We start from the raw sequence: 24,363 nt of genomic DNA on the forward strand, positions 1-24,363 counted from the left end.
TGGTGAGAAGAGAGAGTTGCATTCTACACAATCTCCCTATGTATCATGCCCTTTAACTGGTATGTAGCCTGTGTACAAAATGCTTGGCACATACCTGTCTCGTGTGAAGTGGAAATAGACTTATAGCTGCAGTAAATTCAGGAGTATTAGCAGAAATGTCCACATTGAATTTGTGCACATGCTTGCTCATATAAGAGACTTTACTTTATCTTTAGAACTCAAAATAATTCTTAGGTACCTTATGTTTAGCTTTTTTCCTCCTGTGCTGAATTTCAAGAATGTAAAAGGTTTGTCATAGACACATAAGTTCCCATATGATTGAGGCAAGTTGAGTGTGAAATGTTGAGCTCTTTAATGCTCCTACAGAGTAGTGAGCATTTCTCTTTAAAACCACTGCAATGGGGAGATGTGTCTGTCTCCAGAGTGCTGTTTTATTCAAAGGGAACTAAGAGTATGATTACGTGGTTGGTTATTTTTCTAGAAAAAGGTTTTCAGCTCATCTAAATGCCTAATTTTATGGCGCATCTGAAGTTAGTGTTGGTTGTAAAGTGGAAATGTACTAAGGATCCTGTACCAGTCTTTATAACGGATACATTGTAAAATCCTGATTAGTGTCAGGTCCAAGTTTGCCTTTCTAGGGGGTCATTGAGGTTTGATTATTCTTAAGAGTAAAAAAATACAGTTCACATTTATAAATATATATATATATATGTGTGCGTGTGTATATACATAAATGTTTGAATGCATGAGAAACTAAAATAAAATAACGAAGATGGGATACATCAATTTTTTTCACTGTTCTCTTTTTTGTAGATTGATAAAATCATGAGTTCAATAGATGCTGGAATTAATACTGGACTGGGGGAGATGAATTATCACACCACAAGTAAGGAAAAACAACCAGTTATTGTTTAACTTTTACTTAATTTTCTATAGGGGAACTGTGGATAAGACATTGCTAAGTAACCCACTGTGTTGAAATCCTTTGTAGGTGTTTTGAATAACCATGAACAGAATCAATGTTGTTTACTCTTAGAGATGCGTTAGGCCCAGTATCCTGGAGCTGTTGCTTTATATAGCATATTGGAGTCATTAACGTTGTTCTGAAATCTTACCGGAAAAAATACTCCATTAATGTCTTTGTACTGAAGCCTTTCTTCTAGGGGGATATTTTACAATCTTTTTCAGCTGAGGTTTTCTTTGGAATGATGGGACTCTGAGTATATATAATCCAGTAACTGCTGACACTTTTTAAAGCATTGTATTATCTAATGTTGCTTTGAAGAAATATTTGGCACAGAGCTGAAAATATTGCTGACAGCCAGTGATTGGTGTTAGCAATGAAGGGAAAATTTGCAAACCTTCTCTACCATGGTGAATTCTAAGAACAGTGTCGTGCCTACTCTGTGTGTCTGTCAGCATAAACCTGTGCAACTCTGCTGTTAAGAACTGTGTCTTCTCCATAACGCAGGGAAAGAAAACTGACTTGAATTCTGAATAATTTAGTCATGAGGCAAAGTTATGTTAGCTCACCTGTACTGGTACATTCCTGCTAAAAATTTCATTGGGTTTATGTATTGGGCAGGGTGTTATGTACCTTATCACTTAAAATTTGAAAAAGAATATATTTTAACGACTATCCATTTCATGGAATTTTATATGTATACAGGATGAAACTGTGTCTCATCAATTAAATAGAATTGACCACAGCTATTTTAACTTGTACAGTGAAAAGGGAATCTAGGGAAAAGAGAAAACTGATTTGTATACAAAGGGGCAATATCATGAAAAGTGCTAGGCATGTTGTGCTGGCAGTCTGTTCTTCTGAAACTTGCAGTGCTAGAAAGGAGAATCGTTCATAGACAAACTCTAGGTTAGGAGATAGTTAATAATTTCTGAAGATATTATAAATAATTCACGATTTTCTGCTTATATTTTATCATGGTGATTGTATTGTGTCAGTTTGAGAAGGAGTTCATTTTTGCATGGCCACCCTCCTTGTGCTGTGCTTTGCATTGGTAGCTAGAAAGGTATTCACTCTTTAAACACCCCAGTGTTTGGCTACTGCTAAGCAGTGCTCTCACAGCACCAAGGCTGCCTCTCCAACATTCATTCACCCCTCACCAGTAAGCTGGGGTTGGGCTACATCTTGGGAGGGGGCAGGAAAAGGAGACAAAAGCAACAGTATGTGTATGTAAATTTGCATAACTTAGTGATGTGTTAATACTACTCTGTCCATTCCTATGATGACCACTGCTTTTCTTTTTCTACTTTTTCAAGATCAGAAAATATGTCACAAGTCTTGTCTTCAGCCATTATGTGGCTTCTGCTACATGTGTTATTTTTCTTGGCATTCAAACATGGCATTTGGTGTTTCAACTCTTTCAGCTGGCAGAAGGTCTATTCTCTTCTTTTCCCAGACTGGACACAAAGTCCCAGCTTACTTTCTATTCAGTGTGATGCTTTTTGAAGACCAACATTTTTTTCTTTTCTGTCAACTCTTTAATAGTCTTTAGCTAGTTTAAGCTGATGATTTGATTTTACCCTTAGTTAAGAAATCAACCTTCATGTTTAGTCCTGTACTTCATATTACACTTTGGGTTGTTTATGAACTACTAGTAAAAACAAAAGTATATAAAAGTACATAAATAAAAAGTACATAAAATTCAAACACAAGTGCTCAGTCATAAGCTTCTTGTACATATTATCTCATTCTCAATAAAAAAATACTTGAGAGGAAGTGTATCATATACTCAAAATTCAATAGCTGTATTTAAAATTAGACAACAATGACATCTTGTGATGAAATTCTTGAATGTTTGCCAGATCTTTGGCCTATTTTTTCCTACAGGTGAAATGTGGAAAGACTTCTCTTAGATATCCAGGGAAATCTCTTAAGTAGCAATTAGAGGAGTGTGAAAGGAGAGATTCAAAGCTGACTGAGTATGGTCATGAGGACTTCATCTACATCATGCTTTTGCAAACAGAAAAAAATTAGAGCAGAGTTTTCAGTTTAGTGGCAATACAGGTATTGGAGGAACAAACTTAAAACTACAGAGAAGAAGATGGCTGTTGATTTGTTCTGAGGGCATGTAGCATTCAACATCTTAATAACTTACCACTAAAATCAAAAGCAGGAGTGCTGACCAGGATCAAATAAGAACCATCTCAACAACAACAGACAAAACCCCCCAAACACTAGCCCAAGGAATACAAAACCTCTTGGTAATAAAATAAATAAAAGATGCTGCTGGCCAGTGATCTACTCAAGCTGAAGTGGAAACATCTGCTCCACCTGGCACTTAAATTATGGCTGATGTGATTCTTCACAACAGTCAAATTTTGCCAAGCTGCAAAAGATTCCACCAATCTTCAGCATATACTAATAATACTGTCAAAAATTACCCTAAGCAAATCAAATGTGCTTATCAGACTCTGTGGCAATAAATAGAGTCTACTGTCACTTAGATATACCCTAAATGTAACTATTATCTCTTCTTAAAGAAGACAACTTTAAAATAAGAACCATGTGGCAGGAAAAAATCATAATCATAAATAAAACAACTTGAACATAGGACTCACGCTGGCAAAGATAGGATTACTTGAAATAAGATTAGAGAAGTGACTTGACAGAGAGTCTTGAGTCAGTTTGTCTGGTATCTTGGATGTTTGTATGATAATGGTAGGATAAAGAGGAATAGAGAAGAATTAACTGAAGAATTAATGAGGACTAGACAAGTATTAATTGGCTATTACAACAACATTGATGTTGTAGGGAATTTGTCAGATATATATTACGGTAGTAGTACAGTCATAGAGAAGAAGGGAAGAAGAGAGGAGACTTTGGCTTGTATTTCAAAAATATAATGCTTGCTTTGAGATCTCAAAAACAGGATTAGTTAGAGCTTTTACACATCTGTTAGTGTCCAGGGAAGCAGAAAATAACATGGTTGTTCTTCATACTTATTCAAAGACATTGGACATGATAATAATGGGAGATTTGAGTTACCAAAGCCCTTTTTAGGAAAGAATTTACATTGACAGACTGCCTAGGAAAAAAAATACTCAAAAGGGCACAAGTCAAAGAGAAATCTGTGAGTTTTTCAACAGAACTCTACTTAAGACCATAGTACAAGTCTCACCAATGTGAAGAAAAGAAAGTGTGAAAGACCTGCTGAGCTAATTTTCATGTCTTCTTTCAGCTTAGGCATAATGAGGAAAATTTCTCTCTTTACTAAGCATGGTGGAATAACACTCATATGAAGAGACAAGTCAGAAGTGCCAAAGCGCTCAGTGAGATGCAACTAGCAAGAGAAATTTAAGATTTAATATAATGTAATTATATCAGTACATTGATAAATAGAGAAACAAAGAAATCTTCAGCACCAAAGAGACCTACTGCAGGAAAGGAAATGCTATTCAGAGTAGGTGCAGAGAAGGCAAAAGCATACAATGATTTCGGATTGCACATGTTTATTGAAGAGGTCCTTAGCTAATGTATAACATGCACAGTTAATCCTAGAGCTAGAACCTCAATTGTAGATAAGGAAAGAACAGGTTATATGCGTTTGGGGACTTAAAATTGATTTAATGAACTTAATTTTGTGTTAGGTAGCTGTCTGAATAACTTAATTCTGTTAGTGGGTTTCTGTGAGATTCTTGGAGGATGGATCAGGTACCAAAGGACTAAACAAGAATGACATGGAACTTATTTTTCAAAGAGGAAAGTAAAGAGAATGTGGGGAATTATTTTCAATTCACAGAAAAGTCAGTGAACAATAAACTACTTCAAGTAGCTAGAAAATATAAAAAAATAAGAGGCAACATGGATTTGCCAAAGGTAAACCCATTAAAGCAATTTAATTCCCTTCTAGGAGCAGCTATCAGATTTTGTAGCTAATAAAAGAATAGGAGATGCCCAGTATTTGGACTTCAGTTAAGGTTTTGACATTGTCTCATGTGTTTTTCTTGTAAATTAATTGAGAAAGCATGAGCTTGATGGAAATAATGGTAGGTCAGAGAGATGAATCTTACTCGTTATGTCTCAGTTCAGACTTCTGGAGTGTAGGGCTGCATTGAGTACATCTGAGCCACTAAATACTGAGTTAGATAAGCAGGCACTTCTGTGTTATTGTTCATCAATCTAAATGTCTGAAGCATGGCAAATGACACTAAAAGTGCCTTAGAGGACCTCTTCAGGTGTAGCTCTCTAGAAGTAGCTAAAATGTATCTCCTCCATCTTCTCTTCAGGAAAATTATTGAGATGATATAGTGAAGCATACAAATAGATTACTGGGGAGATTATTACCTTGGTTATGTTCAGCAACATCTTGAAGACTTTTGAATATTTGCCAAAATGAAAAATAATAACAGTTGGGATACAATGGACCTTGGTCTGAATCTGAATGGAATAGGTCACTGTTTTAAGTCCCTTTGCATCCATTTTGTATTCATCCTGTGACTACTGTAATAACATGATTTTGTAGGAACCTGTCTATATGTTAAAGTAAAAAAAGGAAATGCTACAATTCCATTTTTTTAAGCCCGGTTATAAACATTTTTTTTCTCTACAATAAAAAGTGTTTCAAGACATGTGTAGCAGTATATCCGTATTAGTTGGGGCTTGGTAGCTGTTCACAGGTGTGTGATGTAGAGTTTACTTATATTTGCAAATCACTTGAAAGGGAATAATCAAAAATAATATACTTAAGAAAAAAGAATTAGCATGGGTTACAGATATCATATCATCATCATGATTAAAACTAGAATTCTTTCAAATCAGAGCAATTAAAATAATGACTAAGAAAATAATTGTTGAAGGTCATTCTACTTCAAAATAACCTACAATCATTTTAGGACTGTGCTAGGCTTTTGAGAGAGCCACCATCAAACAAGTTCCGGCATATGGAGGGTGATTTACATTTTATAATTCTGCTAAGTGTGAAGTCTTTTTTTTGTTGCTATGCATAAACACAGTAACCAGTTGCTGTGTGTATACAAGTGCACTGTAGTCAGGATGTCTTTGACCAGCTGAGCATATACCTATCCTCAAGTGCCCTCATTGTTCTACCTAGAGCCATACAGGGTAGAGTTTACTGAATTCTCTTCAGTTTCTTAGTCTAAAATTTTCATTTGAAATGTAATCACTGACCAGCCTCTTTCCTACAGCTGAAATAAGCAAAATTCTTATGCATTTAGCAAATTTGTATTTTACTAAAGTTGGGGGGTTTTTGCCCTTTTGTGAGAATAGTTGCTTTGCTTATGCTTGGAGATAATCCTAGCATCCCATGCAGCATCTATGTGTAATATCACTATCAAGGCTCCAGATTTTCCTCACTGACACTACCTGATTGAATGTATTTCAAGGATTAATGCTGCTTGTTGCTGGAAGAGGTGTATACAACAGAATAACATCATATATATATATATATATATATATATATATATATATTAATAAAGTCACTTTCAAGAAAGTTGGCAAAACTTTCAGAATATTTACTTTATCAGTATGTATTCTCATGTCTGCAGTTTCAGAGAGACCCATGACTTGGCTCTTGTAGTGCTCTTTTGAAACCAGAAGGACTCTGGACCACTGACAGCTATGCCTGAGTTGACCGCATGAGCCATATCTCACTTGAGAGCAGAACTGCAGTGGCTTATGCTGTGCTCAGAATAAACCCTACAACTTCAGTATGTCAAGTTCTTTCACAAACAAGACCTTATTGCTTCTTGGTGTGCCCACTATATATTTGTGTTTCTACTTCATATAGTACATATTTAATGACAAGGATTGACAATAGGTCACAGACCACTGTGTTAGAATACATTTTGTAGTGTACTTTCTCAGTTTTTTATATCAGGATGAAAGTTGAAGACAGTCATCATACAAAAGTTATTTTCTTTGTTTATTTTACCTTCCACACTGTTATTACCAAGTCTATTATTGATGATTTTTCCTTACAGTGTGGAGAAAATGGTAAGAAACGTTACTCTTTAGATTTGTGAGGGGCATGAGTTTGAGCACAAAGGTCAGGCAAGTAAAGTAAACATGACTTCAGCAGTCTAGGAAAAGATGGAATCAGGTGGAGCCACAGTCAGAAAAGCTGAATTAAAGGAACAAGAGTTCATGTTGTGCCCTTTACAGCTGTGATATAATTGAAATTGGGAAAACCTTTGAATGTGCATAGTTTGTTTTTCTCTCTTTCTTCCAACTGTTCCACTGCCACTACTCAGACATGAAGTCTTCATTGTCCCTAATGTGGATCTTCCTATAAAAGCTAAAATCTCACTGAGAAGTCATCAAATTTTCTTAACAAATGAAGACTTTTTAGACTGGCCCTTTTCTATTTGCTGCCATATGGTTGCAGTTTTGGAAAAATGGTATTCTTCCAAAGCTGTTAATATCCTCCCTCCTCCAAGGACTGAAAACAGATAAAATATTAAGTACTTAATTAAGGCAGAATTTTAATTGGATATGTGTAGGCATGATGGCATAAGGCAGATTTCACAGTGGTAAGTTATATACTTGAAATTATATATTTTTATTGTAATTTATTCCCTGTTTTGATGCATTTATTGTCCTATTTAAATCTCCATCTGATGAAACTAAGAGCTTTGATAAGGTGAGTTTAATTCATAGAATTTAATAAAATGAGCCATGCACCTTCTCACAAAGTAGGAGACCTCTTAAGCTTACAGTTTTGAACACATAATTTTGCAGTAGCCAACCACAACAGCTAAACTATAAAATAAGCATAAGATTACTTCCCTCTCAACTTTCACCTTCCCATTGCAGCTGATATGCTGTGCAAAAAGACCAACATATCATAGCATCATAGAGAACAAAAAAGTAAAGGCAGAGAGAACCTTACTCTGTAGCTGATAGAGAAGGGACCTAATGAGAGGAGACAGCTTCAGCAGTTGATCACTGCTCCCAGCGTTGTTTGATATTTCCTCAATAGGAAATGCAGATGAAATCTGAAACTTTTAATCTGCAAGTCTTTGAACTCTTTACCATCAATTATAGGACTGCATTTTAGGGAAGAGGACCACACATTTGGGTTTGGTTCTGCACTTTCTTGTATCTCACTAACAACTGGAAAGTCAGGGTGGAATTTTAAGTTGCAATGGTAGAACAGTTGGGGGGAAGTTGTGTAAATGAAGTCAATATGAGATGTTATGGAAGGTAAAATGATTCATCTTGTAGGCAAACCTGTTTTCAGTCACACACTTTCCCTTATGGACTCTCTTGTGTTCAGTACCCAAAATCACCAAGGTGTGCATCTGTGCATGGCCAAGTTGCCTCTACACAGTCACTTATGTGTGTTGTGGGAGGCTGAGTGTTGCATTCTTATTTTATCTGTTGGGTTCCCTTTGATTAGAAAAAGTAAACTAGTTTTCCATAGATCTCTAAGAACAAGAAGTTGCTATGGTATGGTCTTTTTGATCCAAAATTTTCTTCAGTGGCACTCATTGTTTTTGCTTCCTTTTCTCAGATATTTTAGGGCATCCTTTTGGAATACAAGAAAGAGGAATATCACATGCAGTGTGCTGTAATGGTGTTGCAGTAGTGTAGGGTCTTCTGCTGATAGATTGTCTGAGCTGTTGTTTTATCAGAGCACACTCCTTCTCATCTTGACAGAAACATATTCCCTAGTGTTTTAACACTGGCAGCTGTGTCCTTGGTTATCAATGCAGACTATACCTTTAGTTCTTCGAGGCACTGTTTCTTCTGGTGCTTTCACACATGCATTTTTATCTATGCATAATTAATAATAATATTCATATTTCTATTAATATTATCTGCATATAAAATATTTGAATTATATGTAAGTATATATTTAGGATATCGTTAAGAATATATTTAAGTATACATAATCATCCACATTATAAAATAGTGAAGAACAGAAGCTGTATAGATACAAAATATGAGCAAGGAATATTTTTGGCATTTATTTCCTGAGAACATGATAGTCCTGATGTATTGCACACCACTGAACTTACCTACAGATCATACAAACTCTTCAGAAGGTATCACATATAATTGGGTTAATGTTTTCTTGACTTCTACATTGTAAAAGCCTAAACAAGAGATAAAGATGCATTTGTTTTATTGATTCCTTGAATCACAAAAGAAACATTACAGACGACTGGGCAAACAGCAAAATAATTGTAGAGCCTTTAGCTATGTTTTGTAATAAATGCAATGGGAGTTGGATGCAAAAAACTGCAAGCATTTATTTTATTTTCTGTTATTTATGTATTCCCATTATATTAGCAATTTTACCCTGTGGTGTCATAAATGTAATATTCAGTTATATGCTCACCATACACCAATTAATCAGAGGTGTGTTTGAAATAGCCTGCTAGAAAGAAAGACACAAGCTAAGCAGAAAATACAGTAGAAATGTAAGTCATCAGACTATATTTACCCATAAAGTGTTTGACACATTTTCCTTTTACATTTCCATGCTCTTTAAGTGCCTCTCAACATATACCTTCTATCTCTGTCCATACTTTTTGCTTTTTGCATTCAGTGGTAGGCTTATTTTTCCAGAACTGTTGCAAAGCACCTCAGTTATTGTATTTACTTGAATAAATGATTTCTGGCATAAGTCTTCCAGAAGGAATAGAGAAGATTGACAACAAACAAAGTTAGGAAAATGGAACTATAATGTCATAAATATTGACATTTAACAGAGAGTAAATGTATAGCCTAATTCTTGCCAGTTTAGGTTGTAGACTGCTTGTGGCCATCATACCCGGTCATGACAAATTTAGATGCTCTGCAATAAGATTGATTGAACAAAAAAGTCTTCTACAAATCCTCTTTTAATTGGAGGATTGACATGTAATTTTGACTGACTTTAGTAGGCTGAGAGTTTTCAGAGATATTTCTCCACATTAGATATAATGCTTTTGTGAAAAACATAGGAGATTCAGACCCTATTCTCATACTGATGTTTTCTCTCTTTTGAAAAGTAAAAAACTTGGCAGTCTGGTCTGCTGTACTCTTATTTCTGAGAAACCAAACTTTTTTTTTTCATTTTCCTCCCCACACACAGAGTGCAAGTGATATAGTCTTCCTTGGAAATCATATAGTAAAAATTTTGTCAGATATAAAGGTACTTATTTTTTTAATTTCTAGAAATACTTATTCTCAGAAAGAGGAGCAATGCATACTGAATCCCTACCACCTCTTATTTTGTTATTAAACTAATATCTGATCCTTACATTCCACTGTTAAATATGGTTAAAACAGAAGTCTTTATGACCACAGACATGAACAATTTATGCGCAATTTGAATATACTACTTGAAAATTCAAATAGTGTACTTATCACTGTGTGATCCCGTCAGATCTCGGAAGCTAAGCAGGGTCAGCCCCGGATTAGTACTTGGATGGGAGACCTCCTGGGAAATGCCGGGTGCTGTAGGTTCTAGTCCTGAGGACTTCACTGGCACCGTCCAAGCTCGCTCGGCTGTGGCAGATGAACCTCAGGACTGAAACGGTGGGACCAGTTCTGCGCACGCTGAGCCTCACCTAAAATCCATTGTGTAGGCTGGAAGGGCACACCCACGTGGGGACAGCCCTTCCCAAATCTTCGTTCGCGAAGCTGAGCCACACACACACAAAGCCTTGTTTCAGTATTTATAAGATATTCTCACATTAAATAATTTCTCTTTAGAGGAAGTGAGAGATACTGAGTTACAAAGAAGATGTGTATGTTAATAAAAAGATAAGCCATGATACAGACCTGTACTATATTCATGTAAACCCATATTATTTGTTTTGAGACAGAGTGCAGAATGGTATGAATACACAGAATGCAAAACTCAGAAAGTCAGATCTTCATTGACTTCCACAGGCATGAAGCTCAGAATATACTGAAAAATAATAGTAAAATGGAGAATTAAGTAGCGTGATGTTTATGCATTTTTGAGGACAGTGCTTAGAAGAATTGTGTGTTTCTGTACAGAAAATTGAAATTAACTGAATAAAAGTTATTCTCACTTTAAAAGTTTGCATATACCTGCCTTTGGCCTACATCACACTGATAAGAACACAAAATGTTAGATCTCAAATTAATTGGTTGTGAAAGTCTCTTAAAAATAGTATTACTCTTATTACCTCCTGGGTTCTGTTGGTAGTAAATGAGTCCATATCTCTTAAGTGGATTTGAAAACCTTTCAGAGGATGGTAATGTTAATTTTGCAATCTGCTCTTCCTGGTCAATTCTCTCTGTCAGACCAATTGCTGAAGTCGCTGAGCTGCACAAAATGTATCTTTCGACACCATAAGGTTGAATATATTGCTAAAATTTGCCAATCTAGACAGGAGATAAAAGGTTCAACAAAAGTTGATTGCAGATTTCAGAACATGAAAAAAAATGGATTAAAACATTTTCAAAATTATTTCTAGTAAGACTGAGGTCTTACCTATTTCTCCACTGAACCACAACAGAACAGGAGGAGAACTAATACTCTGTGTCATCTCCACAAGGACAGATTGGCTGGATTTCACATAGTACCAGAGTGGTGTGCCTAAAAACAGTGCCCTTATTCTATAATGCTCTCATAATCATCCCACTGTAATTCTAGAGGTTAAGAGATTTTTCAAGCCATGATAAATGACATGAAAAGAATTATCAGATTACTTGAAGGTTTTAGAAGTCACATGCTTAGGTTCGGCTTTTCCTTTTTGTTTAAATCCAAAACTTGCAACTGTGTAGTCCTTTGCACACATGTATATTAATATTTTAATATTTTATTCAACTCAGAATAAATTAAACAGCATTTATTTCTAAAGCAGAGTCAAAATCAATACAAGGTTGAAAAATGTATGCAGAAAAGGAATTAGTACATCAGTGGAGTTAAAAGAATCTGATAAAAAATGAGAGTTTCACTAACTGTAGCCAGGAAATACTTCACAGGAACAGAATATTCCCAACCTCTAAAAGACATTCTGCAGATTTGCCCTTAGTAATCACTTTATTATTTTCATACGTGATTGCTAAGGGAAAATCTCTAAAACTTTGTTCAGTACCTGTGGTGGTGTTCTGTATGAGATGATAGGGTGGTTACTCTTACAAATGGGGTTAGAGATGTGGCAAGTGAAACTATGATGACGTTTACCTTTCATAAGTTATATTAACATCTACTTTTACTAAAACTGAATTAATAATGGTGTCTTGAAAGTTCAGCTGATTCACTCATATTTCTTTCTAGTAGTCCTTAGATTTAAATAGATATGAATCCTTGGAAGCTCATTTCTAGTAATCACAAGAACATCACATGCTAGTTGAAAAATCCTTGGCTTGTTATAGAATTTACAGCACACCAATTATTTCTAGTTTTAATTCCACCTACAGAAAATGAAGTAATTCAGAGTATTGAACTTATTAAAGTGCATCCATTTGCTTTCTAACCTAGACTGTTAACCTGAGGTCATGATTGTAATGCTAGGATCAGTATCTTTGTTTCATTTCCCTGTTTTCAGGAAGATAGTGTATTTGAATACCTTCATGTCCTTCAAAAATTATTTGCTGTTTACTACTTACCACCCCTACATCATAATGTAGGATACCAGGAAGTTCACAAAACTGCTTTTCTACTTTTATCTATTGCTGCCTTCAGCTCTTTATTTTAGGTTATTGTGTTATGACAATTCTGAGATGGCTGAGGTTAAATTATTGATTGCTAATATGAATTTCTATTAAATGCTAATAATGGCATTTAGTGTAAAGTAGTGAATTTTTCTGCAATCTATTTCTAAAGTGTATTTATTATTCATGACTTCATGCTTGAGTTTAGATAAATATTTCTTAGGAACTCTATTTGACTCCTTTTCTATTTACAGGATATGATGGCCCATCTCAATGACTTAGTGCTACTTCTGTTTTGTGGTAGACTATTTGAAATGTTTCACAGAGCATAATTCCAAAGAAAATCTTGTCAGTACACAAATCCCCCTACTTCCGTATGAATATGGCATTCATGTAGACACCAGGCATTCTTTTCAAATTTATGCAAGAAAAAAATCCATGTATATAAAAGTTTTTGAATAACAAATAGCAAGGAACGTAGACAGCTCTAGACCAGAATTTAAGTGAATAACTGTAGGTGTTGAGTTTGCTTATTAAACCAGCTCAGGTTTTGATCTGCTTTGTACTATAGGAAATAATCATTTACATGTTACAAAACATTAGTGAAACCAGTCTGATGAGTATATTTTCAGCTAACCTGTACCTGTAGGACCACTTGAGCTCTTGCTGAGATCCATTAGCCTTGACAAATGAACTTGGGAAGGAATGATTCCTGGAGTACAGTTTATGAAACTTGTCTGGAAAGTTACATTTATATCCTTCCAATTGCTAAAACAAAAAGCCATACAGGACCAAGTACAATGCCCTGAGAGGTATTTTCACGGCTATAGGCATCAACATAGATTCCTGAAACAAGATCCTGGGCTCCAGAGGTGGGAGAGTGAGAATAGAGCCATCGGCATGAGGGAGCTCACAGACAGGATGAACAGGGTTTATATAACCTCATCCATATGCAAACAGTCCAGTGAGTTGCCAGAGCTGTGCCAGCATGACACCCACTCAAGTAACATCTTTATTATTCATTGAAAGATGCTGCAGTTTTCTTTTGGTGCTGCAGAGCCTGTGTTAGCAGGGGATAAATATTACAGAAGGTGGTTATAGAGGGGTTTGTGTAATAAAGCAAGTTCCTGTCGAGAACCCGACTTTCTGTCAGGTAGCAGAGAAGGATGGTTGTTCCCTAAAGGCCAGGAGCTGTGCCCTCACACACAGGGTGCAGTCCCGTGTGGTCAGAACCAGGTTCTGGTAACATGCTCCACTGGGCACCCCAGACAGGCCTCTGAGAGATGACTTGGTCCAGGGTCCTCTGAGAGAGCTAAGCCAGGAAAAAAAGGGAACCAGGTCAGAGATGGGAGGCTGTAACAGGGGTCTGTAGTGCAAGGGGCAGGGCTGAAGATGGGGCTGGAAAAAAGGCACAGTTTGTGTCTGAGGGATTCACCCAGGAGGAAAACTACCTACACTCTGGGTTCATCATCCGTCTGGTTGTAAGGACCAGAGGCACAGCCAGAGACTGGCACTGCTGTGGCATTGCTGGGGCAGTAACCAGTAGCCCCAGATTTACCTGAAATGAGGTCCCAGGCTGTGGGCAGGGTGAGAGAGGCCTGGGGAGCTACAGGACATGGACAGCAAGGCCCTCAGAGCATGATGCCTCTGGTTCTTATTCATTATTATAATTCTGCTGTATCATATCAGTGAAATATGTTAAAGTTGTATCTGATTTATTTAATATTATTTTCTAAAATTTTGAGTGTTCTAGGGAAGAAATACATGAGGGGTAGTTCAGATGTGGTTTTTAGTAAAGAGTTTCAAGTTACTTCTCTTTCCATTTAAATGCACTTTTTTCAGTACAGGTTTAGAGTATCAACTTTGCAGTTAGGGGCTGGTTAACGTTGAAGAACTAACGCATGTAGCAGTTGTTAAGCTGTGTCTAATCTATACCTCAAATACCTAATCCAATGTAGTCTCACCTCTAAAGAAATCTCAGGGGGTAATTTAATCTCAGATAAGTAATTTCATCTTCAAATGAACTTTTTTGTTTGTTGGGGTTTTTTTTACCTACTTTAAAGGATTTGAAAGGGGAAGTGGGATTAAAAATTAAGGAAAAGGAAAAAGGCATATCTGAAATGAAACAGCAAATTGTTGTTGCTGGAGGTGAAGGATAACAAAAGAGCAAATATTTCTACTTTACAAGGAGAATAAGTAGAAGTGAGATAAGTAGGGAACACAGAAAATTAATTATAAAATTAAGCCAGAAAGAACAGGAAAGAGAGAAGGAAATTCACTGATCAGCTGTTCAAAGGAGAACTTCACTCTAAAATCTGGTGCATGGGGGACAAGGAAGCCTCTGAGCCCAGCTAGGCATAAGAAAACAGAAAACAGTGTCACACTGTGTTAGGTTGAATCAGATTTATAAAATAACCCAAAGAGAAATCTTTAGCCTTCCATCATATGTACTTTCAAGATTCAGAATTTCAAAGACACATGTCCGTCCAGGTGTCTCGTTTCCACAGCTCTCCATAGGACCTTGCAGCAGTTACCAAATCTATGAAATTAAAGTTACAATTTTTTTATCAGCTGTATTTAACTTCTTGAGATATCTCTGCTCTTTTTTGAGCACTTTCTTAGAATAGATCTCTGTTACCCAGTTCCATGTTATACAGTTCTGCTTGTTTACTAGTCCAGTGTTGCTTAGCACAGAGCCATAAAAAGATTTGCTCAAATTTGAAATTATATAAATTTGGGTTTATGGTGCCAGGAATTATAGTACAAAGGGTTGAGCTTGCTTAGTATTTTTAGCAAGACTGTGTAGTATATATTTTATATATATTTATACACTCAGTATGCTAGTTTTTAGCAGTAGTCTAAAACCTTTACTAAATTAAGTAAAATACTTTTGATAGGTCATGGTGTCATGTAAATTTTCGAGGGTTGGGGGTTTTATTCTTACTAGAAAAAAACAATGAAAATGATTACTCATAGGTGGTGAGTGTAGTGTTACTATTATCCTGTAAAATGTCCTGAGATAAGCACAGAAATTGCCTCGAGACAGTAACTACTTTTTTTCAGAAAATATAATTAACTTTTCATTGAAGCCAGAATGAGGATGTACACATTTACCCCTTGGATGTGCGTATGACTCCTGGACAAAATGACAGGCAACTGAAAGCTCTTTGTCCTACCAAAGGAATTCGCATTAGATCGAATAATTTCATGCTATAGTGGGGATTCACTGAAAATGGGATTCATATGACCTGCTCAATACTGCCTGTAGAAGTAGGAGCTCCTTCAGTGCTGAAGAGGGGGGAAAAATCAGCTGAATTCTAATTGCATCTTAATTGTATCTTTCCTAAGTGGAATACAAGATTACAGTAATCTATTACCCTTGTGATGGCATCCAAAATGCAGAGACATTCTCTCTGTTTCCTCCATTTCCCACAGAACAGTAATACAGGAAGGGTGGAATATCTCTTCCAGCTCTCCTTTCAACCCTCTTTCTCATAGCATGTTTCATCAACCACCAAACTGTCAGAAAAATCCATAAAGGACAATTAAGCATAAAGATGCTATTTCTCTTTCATGAAGGCGTTGAGCTGCAAATTTCTGAAAACTGGGAAAATGTTAGGAAAGGATCACTGCATGTCCATCTTATTCTTATGGTCTTCTGTAGTTATCTAATAGTAGCCACTGTGAATGAACCTGCTGAATGATGAAGCTAGGTGGAGTTAGATGAGCTAGATGTAGCTGTGTTGGGATCCAGCACAGTTGAACCTGTGGTCTTGTGGTAAAACACCTGTCTGTTCTTAATTAATTCTTGCAATTCAGTAGGTTTCATCTTGTATTTCTGTTCTGTAAGCCAAGGGTATAAATCTGACTGAAGTTGTGACTATTACAATGCTATATAATATGGCTTGATTATCCTGATGTCTTTAGAAAGAAATTATCCCCCAAATTTATTAATTTAAAATAGAAAATCAGAATCTAGCAAGAGTAGCTTTATCTCAAACAATCTTGCTGCATGGTAATATATCTTACCAAATACCACATATATATATATATATATATATAGTCATTATAGTAATGACAGTCTTGAGTGTAACAAGGTAGTCTGAGTCCTATTCTTGTGACTGTGCTCTAGAAAACAGATATTTTAAATTTCCAATAAGATCTGTTCCTTATTTGCTGAACAGGATGGGTTCTAAAGGAGGCTAAATTAAAGTTGCCAAAGCAATCAACTGTACATGAAAAATGCTCCAACTTTGAAGTGTCTGTAGAAGAGATATGTTTGATGAAATAGTGGAGTACTTTGACTGAGCTGTTTCTGGGTAAATAAATCAACAGTTAGAAACGCAAACTCGTAGAAAGACCACTGGGGTTCACAAAGTACGGGTCACTTTTGACAAATAACCTGTCAAGTTAAATTAATTTTCCTTGTTGAATTTGTAGCTACAGTTATTATAGATACAGCTTACTTATTGTACTTACATAGTGGTAATGTAGAATTATAACCAGTATCAGTATAAAAATCAGAAAAGAACTGTGAGGATGATTTTTCTAGTCACTGAGGATTGTTCCATTAGCTTGATTAGCTGTGATCTGAGAGCTATTTTTGTGAGTTCTGAGCTACACATAGCAGTGGAATGTAACCTTTAGATTATAGATACTAGATAGCGTTATGTAAATTCAAGCTGTTACTATTGATTTTGTTTTGTTTCTGTATATGTCATGAAAAATGTCTCTGAAAGCACTTTCAGAGAAATATCCAACATCACCAAACATGATCTTCCACAGTGCCATCATCATCCAAGGAGCCAGGCTGCTGACAGAAGTTACAGATTTTATGTAAGGCCTCCAGGTTTTTCAGAGTTTTATGAAAAAGATCGTTTAAACTGTAAGCCTTTTGAGTAGCCTAATAATATAACTGAAATGCGTAAGATAAAGCAGAACATTGCATACGCTTCTTGGAACCTACTATACTGCTCCCATAATAAACTTCCTTTAATTATAGTGGTCTGCTGGATGTTAGGCACAGTTGTTCTCATACTACATCCTGTTCCTAGCTATTATTCTCAGGAATACGTGTCATTAGATTAGTTTATACACTGGAACACCCTGTCATGCCAACTGCTGTAGCACAAGTTCTGTTTCAATGTCAACAGGTAACTTTTTTATCCTGCTGAAGTACTAAATTTAAAGAGAAAAATATCCTATTTAATGTTGCATAAGGCTGAAGCCTTTAATAATAGTAAAAAAAAAAAGTTTACAGTACTTTAACATCAGTTTCTTCTCCAGCTCTGCTAAACTGGCTGCCAGCTTACCTAAATGATTCATCTTTCATTTTATGGTATCTTCTCCACTCAGAAATTTTTTTGTCAGTAGCTACTAAAATTCTCAAGTTTTTTATTTCATAACATCAGAAGTTTTTAGCAATGTTTGACAGGTATTTACCTACCAAAAAAAAGAATTATTTGTAGTAGTCTATTCATAATGACTGGGAGAGCACCTCCTCTACAAATAATCACTGCAGTTTTTTCTTTTCCTCAGTCAAAAAAAACAAATAAGGAAAAATCAAGAAAAAAAATCCATATTGTTAACTGTAGAGAAAATAAAATTGATGAATCTTAAATTACTTCAGATACTTCAAAGCAGATATGCCTTACAACATGTTTGAAATCATGTGCTCTCTGATATCACAGATCCAGTCAATTCCAAACCCTACAGTAAATATATTCTGAGTCCCCTTAAGAACAAGATGTCTTGTAGAAATTTTCGTATAGTGTACCAGATGGCATCTTTCTTGCAGACATCTCTTCAGTGCACTTCTATTGCCTTGGAGAAGAAAGAATCAAGTACTTCTATCTCTAAGAGACGTGTCAGTTTTCCCATGCAGGAAGGGGTACATCTTTTTTGATTGTGGTATCACAGAAAGATTATAATTGGATTTATGTCCTTTGAAATCATAGTAGTGTGTAAATGTGTTGCAGGTGAGACCATTCAATACAGTCTGCATGACATTTTTCAGTGTCAGGACCACTTTAGACATAGGCAAAGTAGGGACTGCCTTCAGGAGCACACTGATGGGGCTGGCACTGCCTCATAGATTTGCAAAACTAAGAGACAGTCTTTTAGTCTCAAAGCACAAGCATCTGCTCCAGGTTCCAATTGCACTGACTCAGAAAAACTGTCCAAGCAGCCCCCCTGAGGTAAGCCACTTGAACTGGCTGAAAATCTGGAGATCTAAAGAGCTGCAAATACCCTAATACAAACATTCCTGTCTCTGTTCTGTTCTGTCCTTTGCCTTGCTACAACCTTTGGTGGAAGGAGGGAAAAAAACTTGCAGAAAACAGGACACTTTAGCAATAAGACAATAGTCAGGGATGAGAACTAGAGAGCAAGCTGACTGTGTTTCTCCTTGCTTTCTTTCCCCTTGCTGAGCAACCTTATGTTGTGTTGATGGCTTCAGATGCATTGTTATACTGGCAAAGGACAGAGTTGGAGAAGAGTGTACAGTGGGATGAGCAGTGCTATAATCATCCAGTGCTGTAGCTGTGGAGATAGTTAGACATAGTACCAACAGCTACATGAGGAAATGTGTCTGGGGAGCCACTCAAAAACTGAATTTTGCCTACACTGTTGCCAGGCATTGAGCCAAGCACTTCTCACCATTGGCAGTATAACTTCCATGCTGTTTATAGTAAGGTAAGGAAGAAGAAGTTTGACCATGAAACTAATACATTGATTATTGTCTGTGCCTTATTGTAGGCAGAAAATTTTTGTTAGTGGGGGACACAGTGCAGAGACATTTGTATATATGCATTTATAGGAAATACTGGTGCCAGTCATGCATAAACATTTCAAAGGGATTATGCTTCATTAGATGTTTTCTGATGTCAATTTTTCTGCATGTAGGGGAAAGGGAAAGACAAAATCAGGAATCCTTTTCAAAGAAGTTCATGATTTCTCAGTCAACTAAGAAAAAATCAGAGTGCATTTATTCTTCATCTTGTTTAAGATAACTTTGATCTCAATTTGCCATCTGAAGATCTTGCCCAGCCTTTCAAATTTGCCTATTCAACAGAAGTCCATTCTATTTCAACTCAACATAGCCTGCCCTTCTCCATGCTGCTGACTGGGCTCAACCCTGAACAGTTGTTTATATACAAAGGTATTGATTCATAGTAGAAAAAAACTCTGCAAAATAGGGTTGATTTGCAGACAGGTGTGAACAAATACGTTTGTATCTCCACAAGAGCCAGGTTCCTATCAGTTTGGTATATCTAATTTCTCTCAGAAAAAAAAAATAATATAGATTCATTTATTTGAAGTACATTTAACTATTAGAAAAGCCCTAAGATTTTATTCAGCAATTGCAAATTTACCAGTGTCTGATAGGTCTTCAGTGCTTTTTTTAAAGACCTAACAAACCTTTCTTATTTTATGTAGTAAATGTATCAAATCAGTAAAATATCTGGAGTAACATAAAATCTCATAACAGACCTGTTTTAGGCAACTTTCCAACCTCATGAAAGATCTTCTGTGGCTCAACTAAAATTGTTCTACAAAATCATTACAGACTTCAGTTTGCATGAGATGTTTCACAAATCCAAGCAGCAATGTCAAAGGTCATCCAGTTTTAGTACTTGACTCATCAGATTGGAGTTGAAACTCTTATAATATTGTTAATTCTAAATATCCAGCTGTATTTAGAATCTGTCCCGCACTTGCTCACGGACCCTCTGCATGGCACTTGCAGAGACTTTGTATGTGTTGGCCAGTCTGTAGGTTTGGATTTCCATGCAGCATTTATCTGCCATAGGACCATCAGTCCCAAATGATGCCCTTGACAGATATCTATAATTTTCTTATACCTGGAAATTAATTCCTTCTTAGAGATGGCCATGCTCAAAATTCACAGTGGACAAGAAAAACCAAAACAGTAATTAGTGTGTTCAATAAATGAAGCATTGCTGGACAGAATTCCTCTTAGAATTGTATGCTTAAAATATACCCATTTTCTGCCTTTTTTTCCTAAGTCCTTTCATCCTGTTATGAAAATCAAAAGTTTAGTAAACATTCCTTTCAGAACAAAGGACTAAAATATTTCCATCTCAAAAGAAACTGTCTCAAAAATTGCATGTAGATAGAAAATACATCATGAGCTATTTGGTTTCTTGTGCAGAAAATTAACTTTGCTTTCATTTAAAATTTATCACCTTTTTTTTTCCTAGTTATAGTTGATAAGATATACATACTCTGTAGAAATCATGCAAATCTTACGTTTTTATATTCACATATTTGTAAGAAATGATATAAATTTGAAATTTTATTTAGTTGAAATATTCTTTTAATTATTCATTTGAAATGGTGACCTTTTCAAGTTAAATTATTATATGTTGGCATGGAGGCTTTCTTGTGTCTTATAATATTTTACGGTTGAAGAAATCATGCAGATAATCTAATTACTTTGACTAAAATTGTTGTGCCATCTATGTATTTTGCTGTACTACAGGAGAGAAACTGTGAAATGTATTTTTATTGATTCATTAAAGGGTTTTCCTATTATATAAGCAGAGATCCAAACCACTACCTATCTTACATTAAAAGGGGAAAGGGGAAGGCATAGTAAACCATGCCATAGGCTATGGTTTATATGTTGCATTTCTTAATGTCTTGTGAAATGTAAAAATCTACAACAAACAGATATGTAAAGCGTAACTGGTATGAAGATTCTACTCAGATTTAAGTGCTCTAGGTTGCTTTTGAATCTTGCTATTTTCTGCATTTGTTTTGACTGCTCTCATCATTCAAGATTGACGCTTGGATGGGTGTGTAGGAGGAAGCAGCAGCAGCAGGCTTACAGCTTGCAGACAAAAAAAATCTGCCTTATCTGATGGCTATTATTGAAAATGCGAGGTGTAGCCTAGGCTGGGTAATGAAGGGGAGCGAGCGAGGGGGAGCAAGAAGCATGGAGCTGCATACTGATGAGTGTAGGAGTACTTGATAAAAAGAATTCTTGCTGCTGGCAGTGCATTGCTCATTGTGGAGTATTCCAACAATCACATATAACGGAGAACAGCTTAGCTGACAGCTTGATATGCTTTTTTTTTCTCTCTCTCTACTGTATGACGTACTGGTCTGTAGTAAAGATTAATAACTAAGAAATGTAGAGCTGCGATCAGATCTTACGCTGTATACTGCCCTGAAAACTATGTTTTACTTCTGACTTTTCTGCTTGCTGGAAACATTAATCTGTCAAGCTGGCGGGTTCGTTTGATACCAACTTTTCCAGGAACACGATGTGGCAATGCCACCTCTCAGCCCAGGACTACCGCTATTATCCAGTGGATGGTTATTCGTTGCTTAAACGCCTCCCTCTTCACCCTCCTACAGGACCCCGATGCCCTGTCCAGACAGTGGGACAATGGTTGGAAAATATTGGGCTACCTCAGTATGAAAACCACTTGCTGGCTAATGGATTTGACAATGTGCAATTTATGGTAAGAAATCTTCTCTGCATAGCTGTGTATATACACTGTAGCTGCCTTTTTTGTCTGTCTCTTATGTGCTCAGAAAAACCTTAGAGCTATTCTGCATTGCACTGAGATCTGCTTAGTGTTTCACTTTTCTATGCATAGCTGAATTAATATATAAACTGTCCTTGTATAAACTTCCAAACAGTACATGGTACAAAATATTCTACCCTGAAATATGATAAAATAAAAACTGGATGTTAGGGTTCTTTCTCTTCCTCATAAATCTTCAAATTAAAAGAGAAAAACGCACAGTTCTTTTGATCTGTTGCAGGATTTTCATAGTATGTAAAAGCTGCAAACAGCCCTTTCTGCAGTACATCACATTCTTACTTTTATTTCAGCATTAACTTGTAATGGTAATTAAATAACATGCAATGTCATTCTTGCCTTGAGAGGTATTTTAGTAACAGAAAATTATTTAATGAATTGTGCTCTCCGTGCAAGTGATTCTGAATGTCTCAGTTAAATATTTTTGCATCTTAGATAATCAGGCTATGGGATTCACTTGTTGAAACTTATGCCCTGGGAGCAAAAGTAATGCATTCCTATTAATTGTTCCATTTTCATGTTTTAACTCTAGGCATTTATCAGGAATATTTGAATGAAATGAAATTTTAGGTACTTCAGGATTTACAGTATCACCATGGGGTGCAAAGTAACAGCGATCTGCCATGCACAAACTTTCAACTGAAATGCATATTGACAGTAAAGAGTAAGGCTGTTACATAATTCCTTTTCTACTTGCTTCACTATTACCTTTACTTCAGCCTCTTCCAAAAATCCTGACTGCATTTCTTAGAAAGTATCAGAGCTTAAGACATCTTTTAAAATATATTTTAAAGATATTTTTAGTAATCATGTATATCTTGGAACAGTTCTAACTTTTCTTAACTTGCACTTGACATATAAGAAACAGAAGTGAAATGGCATGAAGTATGACTACAAAATCATCATGAGTTGTGTCCTTCCTGTTTAAATTATTTTGCCAACATCATTACATGCCATTAGTGATCAGAAAATTAAGGCATATATCTCTGCCATTTCCACATTATAATATTGTAGAGGTTTCTTCCTATTTTTGCATGGCTGCCATGTGATCATTTGCTTATTCAGTAAAAATAATTAGAATCTTTACCTTTAAATATTCTTCAAACCAGAGCTGTGCTTAGCAATGTGAAAAAAAACCAAAAACCAAAATATGTTTCATGCTACAGTTTCCCAAAATATAACTACATTTTCTTATGTATGTTGGAGCATTAGTTACATAAGTAGATGATGATTTAGCCTTAAAGGGGTTGCAGAAGGAAATTGTTCATAAGTGGCTGTAGGTGGCATAGCAAATGCAGAGGGTACACCTACCACAGGTAAATTGTGTGCACAAGAGAAGCCAAATAAACTGCCCTGTAGGGTTTTTCAGTCGTACCCTGACTCTGGAGGGGCCTGAACCACATTTGGGGGAATTTATAACACCTTCCTACATCTCTTTTTAATACACTTACGTAAACATACAAATTATATACATTATTTTCTTATTCAGTATACATATCAAACTTTTGAGGTATCAGGGAGATTAAGTTATGCTTGCATGCTTGTCTGTTAGCCCGTGTTTTCTGGTCATTTTAAGACTTTTCTGAAATGCTTTGTTTTTAAATATATATTGCCGTTAAAATACTTAATTATTCTTAATACTGGTTGGGATAACATACATGTGTGAATGGAAGATTAGAATCATAAGCCAATGATGGAACAAAAATATGGAAATTGTGTAGTAATACAGATATGTATAATTTCAGGAATTGAATAGTTCCTCATTTATTGATTTCACACTCTTCATCCTGCTGTTACATATTTCAGTGTTTGTTTGTACCAGAAAATGAATAGTTCCCATATTTTATTGGAAAAAATTATCAGAAAACACCATTTTTTTTATAATATTCCTTTGAATATGTTAGCATTACATAAGAAAAACCTATCTTGAAAAATTTAAGTGAGTGCTTTAAAAATTATTTTTAGTTCTAGCCAAAATGTTAAGAGAAAATTAAACTTGGAAATTATATAGGAAAATGAGAGCAGAAACACCTCCTATGCTAAGAGAAAAATTCAGATGACTCCAAACTTAAATGTATTGTAGTCGTTCTTAATATGACAAAACCACTTTATTACAGTGGTTTACATATTAAGCTAGAGTTTATAATCTTATTAAATTAAGTGTTTCAGATAGGCTACCTATTT

General features: G+C 35.8%; 1 protein-coding gene across 8 annotated transcripts in view; it reads left to right on the forward strand.

Annotated features, from left to right (window-relative positions):
- Window positions 1–24,363, forward strand: part of ANKS1B (ankyrin repeat and sterile alpha motif domain containing 1B) — a 437,255-nt gene that overhangs the window by 209,438 nt on the left and 203,454 nt on the right. For 7 of the 8 annotated variants that reach the window (XM_071552016.1, XM_071552018.1, XM_071552019.1 and 4 more), the window contains 2 exons: window positions 814–886; window positions 21,989–22,095. In XM_071552016.1, the coding sequence (XP_071408117.1) occupies window positions 814–886; window positions 21,989–22,095 (180 nt within the window). Of the gene's footprint in view, window positions 1–813; window positions 887–21,512; window positions 22,096–24,363 lie in introns of those variants that run through there. The other variant, XM_071552025.1, reaches the window with a different exon arrangement.

The sequence above is a fragment of the Pithys albifrons genome, chromosome 3 (assembly GCF_047495875.1).
Source record: "Pithys albifrons albifrons isolate INPA30051 chromosome 3, PitAlb_v1, whole genome shotgun sequence".
NCBI lineage: Eukaryota > Metazoa > Chordata > Aves > Passeriformes > Thamnophilidae > Pithys > Pithys albifrons.